This window comes from Equus przewalskii, chromosome 19 (assembly GCF_037783145.1).
Source record: "Equus przewalskii isolate Varuska chromosome 19, EquPr2, whole genome shotgun sequence".
NCBI lineage: Eukaryota > Metazoa > Chordata > Mammalia > Perissodactyla > Equidae > Equus > Equus przewalskii.
Window position 1 is genome coordinate 15,174,774 of NC_091849.1, and position 18,251 is coordinate 15,193,024.

The 18,251-nt window shown below is 39.0% G+C and overlaps 1 protein-coding gene across 2 annotated transcripts in view; it reads right to left on the reverse strand.

The window, feature by feature from the left end:
• Positions 1 to 18,251, reverse strand: part of DTNBP1 (dystrobrevin binding protein 1) — a 118,804-nt gene that overhangs the window by 40,941 nt on the left and 59,612 nt on the right. For both annotated transcript variants that reach the window (XM_070585088.1, XM_070585086.1), the window contains exon 7: positions 17,291 to 17,313. In XM_070585088.1, coding sequence (XP_070441189.1) covers positions 17,291 to 17,313 — 23 coding nt within the window. The remainder of the gene's footprint in view (positions 1 to 17,290; positions 17,314 to 18,251) is intronic.

Consider the following 18,251-nt stretch of genomic DNA (forward strand, 5'->3'; position numbering starts at 1 on the left):
AAAATCACTTGCAAGGGCAGGAGCCCACAGAACAGCTTCTCCTTAACGTACGGTGACATTTCCAGGTGTGACTGGCCTTTCCTACTTAGTCTCACAGGGGCACAAACAATGGGACTGGCACGAACAGCAGTGAGAAAGCCACTGCTAGAAAGGGGCCCCGAAAGGAAGAAGAGGGGAGCAGCTGCCAAGGCTGTGGAGCCTGTTGGCAAAATAGCTCCCAGGATGGCACATATTTTCCTTCTGAACTTATTATAGATCAACGAGAAAATCACTTTTCAAAAAACAGTCTGGTTTAAGGTAACCCCAGCAAAGTACATATCCTTAAAGTTTTTGGTACAGAAAACATTTTTGGCAGCTCTATTCTCTTAGGTAAGCCCTATAATGGGTACACTTCATGCTTTTTAGGGGAATATCTTATGCTTCTTATTTTTTAACCCTCAAGTCCTGCAAATAGCAGAAACTTTGGAAACACAGACTCAAAAACCTCAATGCAAAAAACAACTGATTTTCAACTTGGCCATGTAACACACATACAAGAGGCCAGCTTCTCCTACCACCTCTGCTCTGTGCTCTCCCTCTAAATCCTTCTTCTGTCCTCCTCCAGCTGCCTTTTTCTATCTCCCCAGCTCTCTCCCAGCAGAAATCCGATGTTTTCCCCCATCTTTTCCTTTCCTTGCACTCAGGAAGATTGTGTGCATGCTTTTCCCAGCCCTTGTCCCTATGTTACTCCTCACATTTCTCTGAGCTTTGACACTCCTGCTGGGGATTTACGCCCTTCTCTGACCCCAGGCTTCCCTCTCCACTCACCTCTGGACATAGTGTCTGCAAAAGCAAAGTGAGCGATGGCCACGGACCAAGGCAGAACAGACTTGTAACTCACCCACCTTCCCTGGCACTTCTCCTTTTCAGCAGCTACACGACAAGCGGCCTCCTGAACCCCCGCCTTCATTCCTCGCCCACACCCACCGGGTAAAATGTCTAAGGATCTTCTGAAATAAGCCAATCTTACTCGAGTAACTGTGACCCAAAAGCCCTACCACTCTCCCTTATTTGCATTCATGCCTCACCCTGAAGGCTCATGTTCACCCATCTGCCATTTCTTCACTGACAGGCCCTGGGCTTGGTGTTTGGCCTGCACAGATGGATATGATGGGATCCTGGTCCATGAGGACCTCCCAGTGTACTCACGGAGGAAAAAACACTGTACAGACAACTACAGTTTAATACCATGAATTAGACGAGGGGCCCCCAAGGGTGCCATGGAAACAGAAAAGAAGGGCACATAGATATCCTGCTTTTAAGAGTCAAGGAGGGCCTTCTAGAGGAGGTGGCGCCTGCACAGTCCTCAGAGGTAAATGGGCAATAGCCAGATGAGGGCATGAGGGTGAAGAAAGAGTCCAAGGAGAAGAGCCAGAACAAATGCTGAAGCCAGACGGTGGATAAAGTGGTGTTTTTGGATTATGAGGCCCGAGACACAGAGGAGCAAATGATGAGGCTGGAGAGGCAGGCATGGGCTTTCGAGAAGCATTTTGTCTACTATGCTAAAGAGCTTTAATCCCGCAACTCAGTTTTCCAAAATATTGTAGACAAGATCATTTGGGGACGTATAGACAGTTTTAATAGTTATGTTCTTTTACAATTTGTTTCTATTTGTGTCAAGTGATGCTAGTTTTCCATTTATTATAATAAGTGTATTTTAAAACACATTTCAAAAATGAGGAGATTTAAAGAAAATCAGTTGAAAAGAGTACAGATTGCACATGGATATGACAAAAATTGTGAAAGTGAAGTTCAAATGACTGATGTTTAGGAGACACTGCTGTAAGAGCTGGGGAGCCACTTCAAGGTTTAATAATACGGTTGGATCTGAACTTTTAGATTGATGGCTCTGCAAGTGTTTGGAAAACAGAGTTGAAAGGAACGCAAGCCAGACAGCAAGGAGAAAGGACGCTGTCATCATAGCAGGCCATCATCCAATGCACATTTACTGAGTACTGTGCAATCAGTGTTCTAGACACACTGGCTATAGCAGAGAAAAGCCAGATAAATGTATGTCACTTTAGAAAAAAAAAAAAAAGAAGATATCTCAAAAATCAAATAAAGCCAGGTAAAGGGAGAGAGAGAAGGATGTACAATTTAAGAGGCGGAGATCTTTCAGAAGGCAGAAGAAAGGAATGAACCAGGCCACTCTCTGCAGGAAGAGCAGCGCAGGCAGAGGGAGAGAAGCCCAAGGCCATGGCAGAATGTGCTGGGCCTGCTGGAGGAAAGAGCCCAGTGAGGCTGGAACCAACGAGCCAGGAAGAGAGTGGGAGGAGATGAGGTCAGAGAGGGAGCAAAGGGCCGTGTTATGAAGGCCCTTGCAAGCCATCAGAAGGACTCGGATGGTATTCTAAGTGTGATGGGAAGCCAGAAGAGTGTTCTGAGCAAGGAGGGACAGGCTGTGTGGAGGGTGAGAGCAGAAGCAGAGACTGAGTGAGGAAGCCACCGCAGCCGTGGAACGAGAACCGATGGCAGCCTGGACTAGATGGTAGTGGGAGGGACCTAAGAAATGGCTAGATTTGGGATCTCGTTTGGAGGTAGAGCTGAGTGGATTTACTGAGGAACTGGATGTGAGTTGTGAGAGTAAGAGAGGAATCAAGCAGCACTTTTTTGTGGTTTGTTTTGGCCTAAGCCCCGGAAGGAATGGTGGTATCATTTAATGAAATGGGGAGGAGCGAGGGGCCAAGAAGGTACAGGATGAGAATCGGGACTTTAGGGTTTGACACTGAGTTTAGGATGCCGTGAGCACAGCTGTAGAGATCTTGCGTTGGGAGCTGGATACAGCAGTTTAGTTTAAAGGGGAGGTCAGGATGGGAGCCGTTTCATCAGGGAGTCATGAGCATCAGATGGTACTTAAAGCCTTGGGACGAGAGGATAGCACAGCAGGCGGGAGAAAAGGTCCAAGGATTGAGCCCAGAGGCACTTCACTATCTCAGATGGGGGAGTAGAAAGGACAACAAGGCAAAGGAGACTGAGACAGAGAACACTGAACTATGGGGAAAATGAGAATTGCTGGGAATGATTCAGCAGAGAGGTAAAAACTGATGATGTAGGAAGAGAGAGGGAAAAACTGCCAGAGCAAAGTCCTTGAGGAGGAGAGAACAGATGGGATGGCGTGCACGAAAGGAGAGGGTAGCTTCAGAACAGGGAGAACTCCCCAGGGTCAGGGAGTAAGACAGAGAAAGCAGACACAGGGAGCAGGGAGAGCCAAGGGGGACACACACACCAACACACACACACACAAGCTCTCTTCGGACTGTTTCTGTTTCCTCAGTGAGATCAGAAAAAATGAATTAAGAATGAGGGGGCAGGATGGGATGCTGGCAGTCTGTGAAGAGGGGAGCAGGAAACGTGAAAGAACTGCCAGTTGGTGCTCAAGGCTTTCTGGGAACTGTGGACAAAATTTAAAGTCAGACCGCAGGGAGAGGTGGTATGCTTTTTTCCAGTTTCATTCAGCTGCTCAGGTCCAGGCACCAGGCAGGCAGAGTTTAACTGAACCAATGAAACTCTGCCAACAACAGAGGTAGAGAACTGCAGAGGATTATTCCATAGGACCAGAAACTTAATTACCTATATGGCAAAAAACTGAGCACTCACTTCACACTGCACATCAAAATAAGTTCTAGGTTAATTCATGTAAAATCAGCAAATAAAAACTCAGCAAGAATAACAACTGGAAGAAACTACAAGTTAACATTTATTTCTTAGGATTGGGAGACAACTTTTTAGGCATAAAAGCAATGGAGAATATCATTAAAAATATTCATTTGAACATATAAAAATATTAAACTTCTATGTGTAATTAAAAAAAGCAAACAAGACTAAAAGGCAAATAACTAGCTAAGAAAAATATCTGCAGTATATATGACAAGGATTTGATACCCTTAATATGTAACAACCTCATTCAAATCAATGAGTGCCCCAAAAATCCAACAGAAAGTGGCCAGAAGCACGAACAGTTCACAACAAGAAATAAATCAAACAATAAATCAAATTCCACCTCACCACTATGCCTCAAACCATAACTGAATATTATTTTTATCATATTAGTAAAGACAAGAAAAGAACTCTCCCGTGAGGGCACGTGAAACACATACAGTCACACTGCTGGTCAAAGTACAAGCTGGCAGAACCTCTCTCAAAAGCTAATGGTCCATACATGCCAAGAACCTTGAAAATGTAATACCCTTACATCCTAAAAAAGTGACCTTAAGAAAATATGTACACAGAGCTGCTCATTACAGCAGAATTTACAATTAGCATAAAATGGGCAACTACCTAAATTTCCAATAATAGGCTAACGGTATTTTTCAAAAATTCATTAATGGCACCAGGCAATACTCATTACATAATGTGAAAAAACAAGGAGCAAAATGGTTTATATGATATCCCACCTTTGGATGATATGTCTCTATATATGTATACTGTGTGTGCATGTGCATGTTTGTGTGTGTGTGTGTGTGTGTGTGTACACCAAAATTTTTGAGGTTATTTCTGACTAGTGACTCAATTCTTTTCTTGGTAGCTTTCTGTATTTTCCTGATTGTCTACTATGGGAATACACTGCTTTTTTAGTCATTTTTAAAAATAAAGATATGGGGCACTCTCACGTTAAAAAGACCTGGGTATTGTGGGTAAACATGAGGTAACCAGGTGAAAAAGTGACTAAAAAACTACATACTGGTCACCATTTCCAGAGGACTGCGTTCCAAACACCATTTTCTTGGGGGGGATTGGAAAATTCAAGTGTGTCTAGACAAGGGTGACCAGGAAAATAAAGCATCTCCAACAAGATATTATGAACAGAAGGTTGAGCGAACTGCGACTCTGACACTTAGGAGCGTTACTGGAGAATAAGGACCGTCCAGCAAACGCCACAGAGACATCCTGCAGAACTGCCCAAAAAGGGGTTCTACGTAGGGCAGGCTGTTGGATTATATGACTTACAGGGCTTTTTAAGAAATGATTCTAGAAGTAGAAAAGAGGACACTGTCTGAAATTCTTTTAAAACTGTTATGCAGAAATCAGTGCCGCAAAGGAGTCTGTATTTTAAGAACAGTCAATAGTTCATGTCAGATCCAGGCACAACGCGGGGAAGGGATCTGCAGGCAGTAACAGTCTGTCTGTCAGTCCTGTCTCGAGCCTCAATCCACATCCCAAATTCAGAGGCGGCTGGCCAGGGCTCTGTAACATCCATCAGCTTGCAGTCTTTCTCACACTGGATTTTGCTTGTATTTGTCCTTAAAATAGTCAGGTAAAACTGAAGGACAGCTACACGGCAAGAACAATAAGCAGTCAAAACGCAGTTAAAGATGAAATCCCAATGAGCTACTCAGCGATTACAGTTTGTGAATTTAAATTTATCTGGTACAGAAAGAGAATGGGAGAAAGGGGCGACAGAAACACGACAGAAAATTAGTGTAAATTTTATTGTTTACTTTCCAGCACTTCCCGGGAGTCCCTGCAATGAAGTGAGAAACACACACAGGCTCCGTGGCTGGGTGACTCGTTTTACCTCTCTGGGTCTCAATTTTCTCATCTCACAAGGTTATGATGACACTAAGTGAGATACTGTGGGACTAACTATGATAGCCAAAGCAGATAGCTAGCATACTGCAGATGCTTAATAAGTAGTAGTTTCCTTCTTTTCTCCAATTTTATTATAATTTTAATAGAAATAACAAGATTATACTTACATACCTATAATGGTAAAACTGGTATTCTTGTCACATTAATTTTACTAAAAAAAAGAACAATTCTTGATGGCAACTTCATATATTCAACTATCATTTATTTATTGATCGCATCATTGAAATTACTGTGACAATTCTTATTACAAATACTGTTACTTTCAATTAAAAATAAACATAACTTGAACTGATGAGTTATCTTCACATAGTAAGTTTCTGACTGTCCAATTCCATCTTCTCTACAACTACAGTACTTCTTTCAGAAGTTTTCAAAACTGTAATTAGAGATGTGAATGTGACTAGCATATTAGTAAGTATCCTATGCTAATCTTTTCTGCCTTATACAAATACTTTAAATAATCCTTCAGAAAAATAGGAAAGTCAATTAAATACCTGAGTATTGTTCCAATGTTTCTTTAGTTATTTCCCTAGTCTTAGGGTAAACACTGTTTTATCCCTCAACTGTAGTCAAATCAACCAAATTTCATATACTTTTATTTACAGCACGGACATAGCTCTACAAGGAGAGTCAGACGAATATTTAAGTAGAAGAGAGAGCTTAGGGCTCGGCTTGACTTCTCCCTTGCCTGGACATCTATAAAAATCATCAGGCAACTGCCAGGCTTCTGAGAAGGTCAAACTCCATCAGCTGTCCAAAACTGTTTAATCATCAGAGCTAAGATCCCATAGGTTATTTTCCAGTACAAACCTCCAAAAAACTGAGACAACATCATGGAGCTCCATATGAATTCAACAGATAAAATCTCTTTTTGATCCTGTCAGGCAAAATTTTCACACAACTCTGCTTTTTTGTGGTACTGGAATTTAGTTTTCTGAAAGGTATAATTTTTGCTGTCAAGTTTATACCATGTTCCAGCAAAAAGGTAATGAAACAGAACAGCTGTATTTATTCACGATACCAAACATATATGATATACAACAAAAAGTTGTCCTGATACATTTCTAAAATACCCTACTGCTCTAATGATTGATTATACAATAGTGCTACATAACTATTATAAGAAATGACAGAAAGGGAACACTTCAACATCACAACCCTCCTCCGGGGGCTCTACTTTTGTGTGGTTTCATACCAAAACAAGCTGTTACAATTCCAATTTTCTTTCAAGATGAAACATCATCTTTGAGAGCTCCAGGTCGTGCCACAGGATGGCATCTTGTGACAGGGTATTAGAATAGAGAATCAACTAAGTCTTAAAAAATAAACTGTCTTAGAACCAAAATTAACAGACAGGATATAAATATTTCTGTACTACAGGACATAGATACTAACTTTATTTAGACACTGTTATATAATATAAACTGGCTTTTAAAAAGAAATAAACACTTACACATATTGACAAGTGAGACAAAAGAGCAGACACTTAAAAAATCTTGCGAGCATTCACCAACGAACCAAGATTTTCAGGGAGTAATTTCTGAAATGAATAACTGTAAAATTTTAAATTTAATACCAGATTACATCTGTATTCAAACCTTTACTCTCAGAACCACTATGTTACTATAGTATGACTGAGAGAAGAAGAGAAAACGCCATTTATTATACACTCTCTATAAATAAATACTGTAAAAATAAACACTGAAGTTCTCACTTCCTCCATTCTTACCAGTTTATTCCTGAACACTTAACAAATAATGAATAAGAATGTGGTAATACCTCAAGCTGGAATTTCATTCCATTAATGCTCCAACATTGCAATGAATTCCTGAGCTATCATTTTGCTTCAGTTAACATGTCTATCTAAGCTTAAAGAGCTTGGAGGGTTTTGCTACACTACACACAAGATGCACATGAGAGAGAGAGAGAAAGAAGGAACTTTCCCTTTAATTCAAGTTTGATGTACCTTATTCTAATTTGTAACCTCAAAAACAGAATAATCACGATGGAGTAAGAGATTAAGGACAACACGTACTTTCATTTTTTCCCTTTGAAAACAAGTGGGCTTCTGTGTGACAGGGCATGGTATGTAACATGTATATATAATGTGCCACCTTAAAGGCATAATATAGAGTTTTAAAAAATGCAGTAATTATTAAAAATTATTCTTCAATTATCTCCATGGATAGAATAATAAATTACACAAACAAAAAAAGCCACCAATTAATTTTTAAGGTATAATTTTTTTGCAGTAAATTCCACAAGTCCAATACCCTTGTATATGTATTTATAAAAATGCCACATACAGACATAACTAAAACCATGGCTTCTAGCCAACAGGTGATAGGGTGCATTGAAGTTCTGTATAATTAGGAAAATAATATATATTTTTTAATCTGCATGCAGCATTATAACATTTTCAAAATCCATCTGGAAAATCCACCATTTTAGATGAACCCATACAGTAGCATGGAATGAACTTTAACTTTACATTGTCACTGGACATGGCTCACACGCTTAACTCTATTAAACTGCTTCTTAGAGAATGAACATACCAGCAAGCAGCAAGGGATGTTGAATTAGTTTTATGGAGCTGAACCATAAGAACTGGACTCATTATTCTAATAGCTGGCATTACTTTTCTGGTATTTTCTATTTATCTTTTAATATAAATGCTGCCTCATAAAAATGACTGTCTGGTGAATTTTACCTGATGGATGCTAAGACCCAATATTATAAAAGCAAAAGTCCTAGATTTCCATGCAATATTTTTTACTGATTCGCTTTACGTATTAATTTAGTAATTATTACTTCCTGGTAATATAAAGAAACTAATAATGTTTTCATTAAAATGTACTGCTTATAGGTTCAAATCTAGTTGAAATGTGATTTCTGCTTTTTAATAACATATCAGCTGCATACCATGCAAATATTGCAGTGTACCCAAGCATGGAGGTAAAAATGTTAAAGAAAAGCAGTGAAGGAAAAACATAAAATAAAGTTCCACCTACAGGGATTCCTCTGACTATTTTCGGTGAGTCCTGGAGATGACATGGATGTGAGACCTGAACAAGTAAACAGAAGCTCAGTGCTGGTCAAGTGAACCGTCAGTCACCAGGCAGCTCCCCTGATGTGCATCTTCTGGGATGGAGAACAAAGGAAGCAAGGCTGAAGCCAGAAGCAGGTTTTTCCAAAGAAATTGTATTAAGCCTGTTAGTTTTCTGCTGATGGCTCAGGCAGACATGTACCGGAATCTACTGCCTCTATAAAAGCCAAATGCAAGCGCTCAGGGCTCTGGTGTGCAAAGATGTATGCACAGATCTGGGGCCATACCAAATGCTGCTCAAAAATGGGGGGGAGCTGAAAACATCCTAAATCCATCTAAATTTGTCATCTAGGCACAAAGATACATTAGTAACACACCAAAAGAGAGAAGAAACCTCGCTATCTAGAAGTAGTAAAATGAAGATTAAGAATATAGTTCATTCAGTAACACATAAGTTATCTTTAAATTTCCCCCACTTCATGTTTAACACAGCCTTAGCCTAAAGGTTCCTTCAAATTCAGCAATGCTAACCAGTGGCTGGGTATGTGCTATACATTTTTAACAAGTATCTTAAATTACCACAATTCCAATCGTTGCACACACTTGTCAACAGTCTTTTCCTGTTTCAAAATAGTATGCTCTAACCCCACTCCCTCTGGCCCACTCTGAATCACAGCTCCATCAATCAGCCACTTTCATCTTCAGCCTCTCCCTCTCTACAGCCTCTTTCCTTTTCATACAAATGTACTCAAATTTCTCATAAATTAAAAAAAAAATCCTCCCTTCAACCTAACCCTCTCCTCTAACCTCTCTTCTTTCCTTCCCTAAGCCTTAGCTTTTGAAAGCGTTGTCTCTACTTCCTCATTCATTCAAATATTTAGTAAGTACCAACATGCCGAGCACCCAGGGTCATAATGGGAACAACGAAGAACATTCCACTCGGTCCCCAATCCCTCACCATCTGGCTTTCACTCCCACTCCCACATACAAACACCCGAGCTGCTGAAATTGTTCCCAGTAACACCACCAATTAGCTTTTAATTGCCTAATTAAATGACCCTTCTCAGATCATTTTTCACTAAACACATGACACTGCTTCTTGACATTTCCTTGAAACGTTCTCTGTTTGGCGACACCACACTCTTCCCCTTACCTCTGTGGCTGACTGTTCTCAGCCTCCATTATAAGCAACTGGTTATCTTCTTATGCCTGCCTGGTGAATTTTAGTGCTTCCTAGATTTCTCTCCATGGTCATCTTTTTTTAATTCTCCCTGCTCTCCATAAGCAACTTCATCCAAACCAAAGGCTTCCATTCCCTCCTATATGCTGACTACTCCCAAATCTAGCCCAGATTTTTCTCCTGAGATCCCAGGGCCTATTGGACACTTCTACCTGGAATGACTCACAGACACCCCCTGCCAAACTTAATATACTCAGGACAGAATTCACTCAACAAGAACAAAATATTTAGGGATAAATTTAACATAGGTAGTGTAAGACTTGTATATTGAAAATAGAACACTGCTGAGAAAATTCAAAGAAGATCTAAATAAATGGAGATACATTCCATGTTCATGGATTGGAAGACTTGATATTGTTAAGACAGAAATTCTTCCCAAGTTGACCCATAAATTAAACACAATCCCTGTCAAATCCCAGCATGCTTTTTTTTTTTGTAGAAATTGACAAAATGATCCTAAAATTTATATGGAAATGCAAAGGACCTAAAATAGCCATATTAATTTTAAAAAAGAACAAAGTTGTAGGACTCACACTTACCAATTTCAAAACTTATTACAAAGCTACAGGAATCAAGGCAATGCGGTGTTGGCAATAAGGAAATAAATTGAGAGTCTGGAAATAAACTCTTACATTTATGGCCATTGGTTTCCTGCAAAGATGCCAAAGCAATTCAACAGAGGGAAAAGATAGTCTCTTCAAAAAACAGTTCTGACAGGCCAGCTCAGTGGCGCAGCAGTTAAGTGTGCATGTTCCGCTTCGGCGGCCTGGGGTTTGGAGGTTTGGATCCTGGACGCGGACCTATGCACTGCTTATCAAGCCATGCTGTGGCAGGCGTCCCACATAGAAAATAGAAGAAGATGGGCACGGATGTTAGCACAGGGCCAGTCTTCCTCAGCAAAAAGAGGAGGATTGGCAGTGGATGTTAGCTCAGGGATAATCTTGCTCAAAAAAAAAAAAAAACCAGTTTTGAGACAATTGGATATCACTATATAAAAAGAGGAAAAAAACTTAGACTCCTCCATCACACAAACACAAAAATTAACTCAAAATGGATCATAGAAAAAAAAATGGATCATAGACCTAAATGTAAAAGTTAACAATCACAACCCTTGAAAAGGTTGAGGAGAAACTGTAAGCCTCCTACAGTGCCGGTGGGAATATAAAATGGTACAGCCACTTTGGAAAATAGTTTGGCAGTTTCTCAAAAAGTTAAACATATCACATGATCCAGAAATTCTAGTCTTAGCTACACACCCAAGAGAAATGAAAACATATGTCCACACAAAGACTTGCAGGTGAAAGTTTGCAGCAGCATTATTCGTCATAGTCAAAACTGGAAGCAATCCAAATGTCCATCAACTGGTGAATGGATAAAGAAAATGTAATATAGTCATACAATGGAATATTAATTCAGCAATGAAAAAGACCAATCTACTAATATATGCTACAACATGGATAAACCTCAAAAACTTAACCCTAAGTGAAAGAAGCCGGATGCAAAAAGACTACATATTGTATGACTGCACTTATATGATATGTCCAGAAAGGGCAAATCAAGAGAGACAGACACTGACTAATGACTGCCCGGGGCTGGGAGTGCAAGCGGGTGCTGAACGCAGACAGGGAGAAAGGAATGGCTGTGTGCGCCGAAAATGTTCTAAAACTGGATGGTGGTGATGGCTGCACAACTCAACAAATTTACTAAAAATCACTGAATTGTACACCTAAAAATGAATGAAACTTGAGCTATATAAACCAAACCTCAATAAAGCTGTTTTAAGAAAGCGTTCCTCAAACTATCAGATACCAACACATTTTGAACTTCCGTGGAGTTATTGTGAACTTGCCTGCAGTCAACAAACCGATACTTTTACCTCCCCACCCACAACCCAACAGAATCCACTGCCATTCTCTCCAGATCTGCCCTTCCACCAGTATTACATATCCTGGTAAATGAAAAAACCTCCCACCCAAATGTCCTAGCCAGAGTTCCAAGAGTCGTCCCAGGCCCCTTACGACAGTCTCGAAATTCTTTTTATTCAACCTACTTAGTTTCTTCAATCTGTATCTCTCTCTCCATTCTACCACTGCCTTAATTCAAATCTTTTTAATAGTTTTCCAACTAATCTCTCTTACTCTAGACCTGTTCTTTTCCAATCTATCTTCTATATGATCCCAGGAAACTTGACCCAAAACGCAAAGCTGACCCTGCAACCCTCATTAAAACCCTCTGGGCTCTCCTACTCCTGCCCTGTCTTTACCAGCTACAACAGGAACCTCTAAGCTCTTTTGACCCTGCACCCCCGCCATGAGCAAAAACTTCTAATGTGCACCCCAAAGGTGTTTATATAACATGTACATGAATTCCTGTACTAGTTTATTATATAATATACACAAAAACTGAAATCTAAAAGGATGATATAACAAAGAAACAAATAGAAGTTCCAGTTTTCTTCTCCACCGGTATTGTTTCGCATACTTGCACCGCTCTTTGGAGACCACTGGTCCAAAGGAAAAAGTCTCAACTCCTTTGCAAGACATATAAGGCTGGGTATCATCTGTGCCCTGCCTACATCTCACTTCAGCCCTCACTACTTCACCCCACACACCATATGCTGCAGCCGTAACAAATTATTTGTAGTTCCCTCATTGAACAAGAAGTTACATTTTAACTTGTATTCCTGAAATAAAATAAACCTCTCTGCATCTTGCAACTGCTCTTTCCTCCTCTTGGAATGTCCTTATTACCCTTTTCAGCCTGGTGAGCACTCATCATTCAGATCCAGATCCAGTGCCACTGCCTCTCTTTAAATACTTCATTATTCCTGCCTTAGTGTGTGCATTTCTATTAGAATATTTTTTACATTGTATTAAAATTATCTATTTGCCTTTCTATCCTATAAGCTTTGCCACAGTGCTGTAACTCCTCGAGGACAGAGGACAGTGATATTAGCAAACCTCAGTCTCCTTCACTTAAATATTGCAAAATGGGGCTGCATAGTGTGCCTTACATGTTAAGCAAACTCTCGAATTGAACCAACAAACTCTACCAAGTTTATCATCTATCATCACATCCAGATTTATAGCATGCTAAGGGCTGCCAAGCCAGCAGTACGCACAGTCCATATCCAAGAATCATCCAACAAGTGAGCCTCCTAACAGTTTCAGAATCCTCTGATTCAGATGATCTCTTCAATTTTATCACTTCCATTTTTACTCACATTTGGCCATCATCATCACTGGGAACTGCTCCACCTCTAAGATCTCAAACTGAAATTCCTTCTGTGACCTCAAGATCCACCCCAACCACTGAAGTGTTCTTCACCTTTCTGGTATATACCATCCCCAGTACCCCATATTTTGCTTAATTTACTGATCTAATCAACTTCTCCTTTCCAGCCTGAATTCCAGGGCCAATCATCTTAATCATGCACTCGTTAGCATCCAAGATTACCAAGCTCTGCTGATATATCACTATGCTCTTCCAATTCTCAACTCTCTGTTAACTAAAGCATATTTGTTTTGGCTTTTATTTCTACTTTTGAGCCTAGCCTGCAAATTCAGACTGTCTTTCCCTACATGGACTCTCAGAAAATGGTTTCCTCCCTCCCTCATGTCAACGTTTTCCCATATTACCAGCCATCCTTTCCTTCTCCGGGGTCTCAGGGAAAGAGATGTCCCTGGATCCTCTCCAAGGATAACCGATTTGAACAGCATTTATTTCCACCTTCTCTAGGATCTTATCAACTCCTTAACATCCTCAATTTCACCTTCTCCCCTGACCCTGATTCTGTCTCAAGTTACCTTTCCATTTCTTTCTTTTCATTAATGAAAGAATGAGTTCATGTCACCTTTATTTCCTAACTTCTCATATATTTCTGACTTGCAATCTGAATTCTCCCTTTACAAATAGCTCTTTCCGGTCATCAATTACTTACTCATTTTCAAATCTAAAGGGATTTCCCCATTCTGCTCAACTTCTTTGCATCGCTTAGATCACTGACAAACAGTTCTCCTTTAATCCTTCTCTTCTCTGGCCTACCTGTCACTAAGCTATCTTGGTCTTTCTCCTGCTTCTCTGACCTGGCATACAGGAGATGAAAAAAAGTGAAGCTGGCCTTAGCTGCCTTTCCCCACTGTACTCTCCTGACGGTCCCCTCACAGTGACAGGGATAACTCCTAAATCCTGGCATGCTGTCACCTGGTCAGTCACAGCTCTGACATGGCTGGGCAATTTTACATTAGGAAGGTCACAATAGATGTCCTTTTACATGCTACAACTAGATCCCATTTGGTCATTTAACTTCTAAAAAAGCAGTTAATATAGCAATCCATTTAAAACACACATATACAAACACTTTAAAATACAACCACAATTTCATTCAGGAATTCTTTGATCATCAGATCCACTGACTGAAAATTCTTGCATAACACCCATACTGCACTGGATAAAATTTCCAATCTATTTTTAAAGGAAGAGCAGGAGTTTAAGATTTGTGAAACAATCTGTGTACAGAATCTTAGAGGATGTTTCTAATTTTTTTCCCAAATCTTTTCTAATTCTTCATTATACCTTTCGCAGCAACTGTTAAAAGCTGTTTACCTGTGTTGTCTTCCAAAGCAGTCAACTTAGTTTTCTTACAAATAGTTCTCCTTAACACTGAAGTTTCGTCATTTTATCTGATATTTAATTAAACTATGTATAACAATAACAAGCATGAATAAGTTTAGGAGGAAACAGCTCACTCCCGGTAATCATTCAACACAACTGGCGAAAACAAAAGTATTTGGATGTACTGGCGAGCAGGCTATCAGCCACGAGCACCCAGCATGCTGCGGGTGTCAGGCGGTATGTTTGAGAGAGGAAGTGGAGAAGGATAGTTAGTTTAGTGAGGCCCTTCAGTGAAGGTGAAAGGACAAGTCTGCATATTAAAGCCATGTTAAGCCAGGAGTCTCAGGGAGGCAAGAACAAGGCCCAACCCTAGACCTCCTTACCCTACTCTCTTTTCGGCAGTGCAATACTTCGAAACTCAGAAAGCCTTAAGAATGATTTTAAGATTTATACATGGAATGATAATCTATTTTAAAAATTCAAGTGGAAAAATGGTGAATAAATCCCTAAATAACAGGCATGTCTATTCACGGCCAATTTCTCGTGTCTTTAAGGACTGTGAAAACTTATTTACTCTGCATGTGCTTACAATAATGGAATTGTGTCCCCACAGAAAATAAAAAATTAAGGCTTAAGATGCTACCCTTCTTTTTCTATTGTCTAATATTCAAGTGACTATCACTAAAAAGTTGAAACGAACGCAGTGTTTGGGGAACACAGAAAACTTTCCTGCTGCCAATAGTAAAAAAAAAACAAACAAAAAATAACTAGTTCCAATAATATTGTAGAGATGTGCTATATGTGGGACAAGTGAAAGGTGAATTTAATTCATCAACCTCAGTGAGGTATAGAAGAATCCAGAACTCAGCGGATGATGCTGATATATTACTAACTTTGAGGGTTAGTAATTTTGTGTTTTTGTCCCCAAAAGTTAGTTTTTCACCAACTTAGAAAAAACCTTCCAAAACAACTACAAGTTGAATGAAACAATTGGAGGAAGTAACACCTTTTGTTTTTCTGCAACCTATAAGGGAAAAACAAAGGGGAAGGCAACATTCAAAAATAAGAAATTGTTACATCTTGTTTGAATTTTTTTTCTTTTTTCTCTACTAATAGAAGAGCAGTTACATCTTTTTTTATTATATGCTACTCATGCTTTTGAAATATTAGCAAAACACTCAAAAGGAAAGAATTATTAATGAATATCGGTACCAAAAAAAACTAGATATGATGCAATAATCAATTTAGGGTTTGTTCAAATTTGAGAGCTTTAATTGGCCTGTTGGTGGGTTAGATGTGCTGTTGAACGTTGTACATAATTAGGGATGTGTGTATAAAAAAGATATTTCAGCATAAATTGAATTTTTCTATCAGGTAATATGTAACAATGTCTAACCTTTTGCAAATTGCTGGTCTCTTCTTTTTCTGTGAACATTTTCAGACTAAAAAAAAGAATGCCTTAGTACTGAGATGGAAATAAAGTTGACATTTTACATAATCTGTGTCCCTGCCTGTCTTTCAATATTAACTTGATTTTTTTTCCTTCTCCTGTTATATAAGAAGATGCTAGTTAACTAAAAGAATGAGAGGGAAAAGAACATTTTATGAGGATTTCAAATCTTATTTTAAACCACTGATGAAAAATAGTGTATTGATTAAGAATAATGATAGCTATGATAATAAACTATATCACATGATCATTTGACATAACCCTCAACAAACTGGCCATGAATCATTTACTATAACTGTAGTCAGTCAAACAGAAACCCAGCCAAAACAAGTCTGTTTAATTACAGTTATAGCAAGAATAAGGCCCTATACCTTTTATCTTGAGGGTTAGTAATTTTTTCTAAAACATCCAACCAGATCATACACACAAACAATTCAATTGCAAATGATATGCTGGAAAATCTTTAATCGTTCAGTAAATCTAAAAGTCAAGATTAGTTTAATGTGAAACAGAACAAGCATAAAACTCCTTATATGTGACATATAAGCAAGAATTCAAAGTCTTCCTGGTTATGGATATGAGTCTCTCTGAGAATAGTGATTTTGCTAGTTAATTGTTAACGAGTAACTGAAAAATGGCAAACTGGAAGGGCTTTGAGCTGCTGGAAAGTTTGTGGTTTTCCCTATTTTTCACTAGTGTTTCTCCAAGACCATGTACGATCTCCAGGACCGAGAACTATTCTTCACTGCTCCACCTTCAAAAGTTCCCTAAAATTACAAAGCAATGCTGGGTGCTTTTAGTATCTTGGAATATAGTTCATCAGAGCTTCTAATTCTATAGATGGAGAAACTGAGCCTGAAAAAGGTAACAGATTTATCTGAAGTTACAAAACAGTGGCCGAGTGGGACCCAGCACTGTAACCCTCCCAGGGGGCTCAAGGGACAACTGAGCCAACGCGGGGCCATCTCTCCTATCACCACGCCTCCATCTGGCCCAGACTGCACAACAGAAACCGGAATCTTCTTAAACTATGATTCTCAACAGCCTCCAAGTTAGCACGATGCGGTCCTAACGTATTACTTATAATGGTCATTAGCAGAAACTCTCACTTGGTGCATGTGTTATAGCTAAAAGAGAATATCAAAACCACTTGTGATTAAATAAAACTTAAAACAGTATTAAGCAAACTTTTATTTTTTGATGTAAACTGTCTGATTTAAAGAAAAAGGAATGAGTGCTTTCATCAAGAGAGAACATCTGACATCAATTACCTCTCATCTACTTTAAAGTGAAGAACGAAACACAAAATTACCTTTGAAGGTTTCAAGTTCCTTCCTGTAGAAAAAAAAAGAAAACGAATTTAAAATAATCTATTCCTAATAGAAACTGCTCTTACATTATAATAAAAATGAATGTACCTTAAATGCTCAGAGTGGTATTTCTGGATGCTCACGTTATCAATTACGCTTTAGTCAAATTAACAATACAATTAGCCTAAAGATACTATTTTCTGTTTTTCTGCTATTATCTTATTAACGGCTCGAAAAATTCTGCCAAAATTTAAACTATTGAAACAGTTAAACACTTATAAGAAAAGACAGAGCATTTTAACGTCAGCTATGAACCATCTTGTATATATAAGAGTGAGTTTATAAAGCATGTAGCAATTATCCATTGGTAAATAATAGACTTTTAAGATCTTTAATTAAAAATCATCCTGCATAGGAGCAGTTATTTTCCCTTTTAAGTAAAAGAGGAAAGCATCCTGACACAAAAGCGCCAAGCCTCCAGGAAATTCTCTGGTTTGTAATTTTGTCAGTGTCAATTAAGGATGCTGGAATATAAAGTTTCCTGGGGAAATGTACAGCAGGAGGAAAGACATGAACAATCATAAAACAAAACATCTTTTGCAAAGAAGTCAAACTGAGTTGTTCTCAGGTTTTCCTTCATAATTTTGTAACTATATATTTTTTTCTCAACATCAGTACCAATAAAAAGTCATTTTGAGGAGGTGGGTTTATTTAGTAAAGGCTTGTTATCTCATTCAAAACAGGAGACATTTATCTTTTATTTGCACTCTAGATTCTACTAAAAATATAGAGATATTTTGAATTCACAAATCAGTATTCCACACTGCTAATTACAATACCCCTCAAGTTCCAAAATAGCTGCCTACAATTAACAGCTGGTGGGAGGACTGGCACACTGCCACGGGAAGGCCAGGCAGATAGTATTCTTGCGACAGCCAGTGAAGGCCCTTACAGCAGATGGTC